At 35.4% G+C, this 3349-nt stretch overlaps 1 protein-coding gene across 2 annotated transcripts in view; it reads left to right on the top strand.

The window, feature by feature from the left end:
- SETX (senataxin) overlaps positions 1-3349 on the top strand; it is a 78879-nt gene that overhangs the window by 73203 nt on the left and 2327 nt on the right. For both annotated transcript variants that reach the window (XM_008563619.1, XM_008563624.1), the window contains 2 exons: positions 643-741; positions 1923-2010. In XM_008563619.1, coding sequence (XP_008561841.1) covers positions 643-741; positions 1923-2010 — 187 coding nt within the window. The remainder of the gene's footprint in view (positions 1-642; positions 742-1922; positions 2011-3349) is intronic.

Genomic DNA, 3349 nt, shown 5'->3' with positions numbered 1-3349 from the left:
AAGGGGGCTGTTCTAAAAAAAAAAAAAAAAAAAAAAAACAGGCAGTAACAGGTGTTGGGGAGGAGGTAGAGAAATTGGAATTCATATGTTGCTTGTGAGAATGTAAAATGGTGAATCACTGTAGAAAACAGTTTGATGCTTCCTCAAAATGTTAAATATAGAATTTCTATATATGACCCAGCAATTCCACTCCTAGGTATATACCCAAATGAATTGAAAAAATGTTGACACAAAAACTTACGTACAAATGTTCATGGCAACATTGATCATAATAGCCATAAAGTGGAAACAACCGAAGTATCCATCAATTGTGAATGGATAAATAAGTTTGGTATGTCTGTACAATGAAATATCAGAAAAGAATGAAATTGTTACATGCTAGAACATGGATAAACCTTGGAAATGTTATGCTAAGGGAAAGAAGCCAGTTACACAAGATCACATATTTTGTGATTCCATATAGGAAAAATCTGTGGAGATAGAAAGTACATTAGCGGTTGCCAGGGCTTGAGGAAGAGGGGGAAATTGAGACTAACTGCTAAGATACTGTGAAAAGTTTTCTTAGAAATACTACTGTATGAATATGTGTATTTAATAATTATCTACTTTTCCCAGTAAATGTGTTTCTAATTTTGTGAGTAGGCCAGCAGAAGTAGATACGGTGGATGGATTCCAGGGTCGTCAAAAGGATTGTGTTATTGTTACATGCGTCAGAGCAAATGCCGTGCAAGGCTCAATTGGGTGAGCAACTGTCATTATTGCTTTTTTACTTGTTTACAATCCAGGATTACATTCATTATCAGTCATTGTTAGAGAACACCGTCATTTGTTTTATTAATCTCTTTTATAAAAATGTATCTAATACTATAAAGATTTCTTTTTTTTAAGTTGTGAAATAGACCCACTGTTAGGTCTGCTTTTCTTGGTGTCTTGTATAGTAACCCATTTCATAGTGTGAATCTGTTCCTTTATTTAATGAGTGAAATAACTGGATTAAGTGTACTTTGCAGGGGCATGTCACTCTCACGCGGTGTGTGTCATCAAGTGGTTTTCCTCATCTCTGTTTCCTGCTTTGGCTAAATTTGTTAACCTTGACTACTGTCAGTTTACTTACTGTTATGAGTGACAGAAACTCCCCTGAGTCTGCAGACCAGAGAGTCTTATGTGGTTATTTGTTCCTTCTCATGAGAAGCAGATGGAATTTATAGGTTGTAAATTTGTTTAATTGTTTTTCAAAAAAAAAAAAAAAGTAACTTAAGTGATCTCTCTGCCACTCCCTAGGATGGGCTGCATGTACAAATAGAGGCCACTGTCTCAGGACCATTTTGTAAATAGTCCATCCTTTCCCAAATAATTTGAAATTTTATCTTTATCGTATACCAGTTTTATTTCTGACATCTTTTTTTATCTATTTGTATGTTTTTCTGATGTTTGCGTATTTCTGCACTAGTTCTACAGTATTTTAACAATCTAAATGTATTTAAATTTAAGAATAAGGGCTGGTTGGTCAGCTCAGTTGGTGTTATAACACTAAGAGCTTGGTATTACAACACTAAGGTCAAGGGTTTGAATCTCCATACCTACCAGGTGCCAAAAAGAAAAGAAAAATAAATAAATAAATAAATAAATTTTATAAATAACTGAATCTCCATACCTACCAGGTGCCAAAAAGAAAAGAAAAATAAATAAATAAATAAATAAATAAATTTTATAAATAAGAATAAGTAATCGAGCTAGTATCATATTTTTAGTATTTTTAAAGTGTCCAATATCTCATCCAAATCAAAATAAGAAATTGATAGGCAGATGCATCACTTTGAAGGGGTGGGAGGAGCACTAGAAAAGCTGTCTAAAATACTGCCTGTGTCTCACTTGTGTTAAGTCATCCTATAGAAAGAAGTAACTCTTTTTTTATTGCTTAGATTCCTGGCAAGTTTGCAGAGATTGAATGTCGCCATTACACGAGCCAAGTACAGCCTCTTCATCCTCGGACACTTGAGGACACTGATGGTAGGTACATTCTTGGGGACCAGAGAGAACTCATAAGTTTGCTCATTATTACTATTATTGAATGGAGTTTTTGGGTTTTTTTGCCATCAAAATGGAAATGGTCTCTGGACTGTGTTCTCTAGTAACTTCTTCCTGGGAGCTTTTGTGTGCACATAAACCACCCACCCTTGCTTAACCCAACACCCAAGTATCTACACTAGGCTCTCAAGGTGACCTTTTTTAAAAAAATTATCTGCATCATAGAAGAAGGTATATTAAACCCAGGCATATGAAGTGCTAGAGCAGTGCTTGACACTAAGAAAACATTCAATAAATGTGCCTAGTATTTTATTCATATGACTTTCTTTAACCCTTACAAAACCCTGTGAAATCAGCATTATTATCATAGTTTATCAAATCCAAGAAGCCGTTAATTATAATATGCATCACTATTTTATGTACTACTAAACTATGACACAGAGCTTTATTTTCACTTAGAATTTTTATTCTGTACTTTCTTTGCAGGGACTATTTTAGGACTTTAGACAGATTTTTATCATATCACTCTTGTGCATACACAGAAAATACAAATAAAATGAATAGATTATGATATTCCTAAAAGTATTTCACTTTCAGAATTGAGTGCTAATTAATCATTTCCCAGTCAGTAGTCATCAGTGCCCTTGTTAATCCACAGTGCAATCAAAAAGTTGGCAATTCAGTGTTTCCTAGGAGGGTTCCACACTGTCTCCAACATTTTCTTAGAACGCCTGATCTCTGTTCTCCAAGTTTTAATGCTGGCACTTTCTTGTCATATCAGAAGTTGTCTGTGGAAAGTTTTCAGGCAAGATCTTTAAATGGTTTATCGACTAAAAATCAAGGGGTTGTAGTTGCCTAGTCATGAATTCTCCCAGGATAGGTACTTGGAAACTACTGCCTTGCAAAGAATTACCCCAAAGTCAGAAATGGTAAAATGTGAAAGCAATGTGCATTTTAGAATCAGTTAAATAAAGTATTATTCCTATTTTACAGATGAGGGAAACAGGCTCACAGAGCTCAAGTGACTTAACCAAGGTCAGGCAGCAAGTAAATACTATGCAGCCTCACTGGTCCCCTAACCCATCTTTATGAGTAGTACAGGAGCCCACATGAGGGTAGCTGTCCTTTCTCTTCTTTTTCCTTCAGCTTTGTCCTTTTTTAAATGTTTTTCTGCTCACTCTTTTTTTGAAGAGATGCAAGTTCTAGTGGTTGTGAAGCAACAGTTTTTTTCTTTTTTTCTTTTTTTTCTTTTTTTCGTGTCCGGCAATGGATCGCAGCCCTCAGTGTCACGCCCGTACCGGACTGGGACTGGCAACGGGAT

This window comes from Galeopterus variegatus, unplaced genomic scaffold, assembly GCF_000696425.1.
Source record: "Galeopterus variegatus unplaced genomic scaffold, G_variegatus-3.0.2 Scaffold176, whole genome shotgun sequence".
Classification (NCBI taxonomy): Eukaryota; Metazoa; Chordata; class Mammalia; order Dermoptera; family Cynocephalidae; genus Galeopterus; species Galeopterus variegatus.
This window is presented reverse-complemented; position numbering and strand designations above follow the sequence as displayed.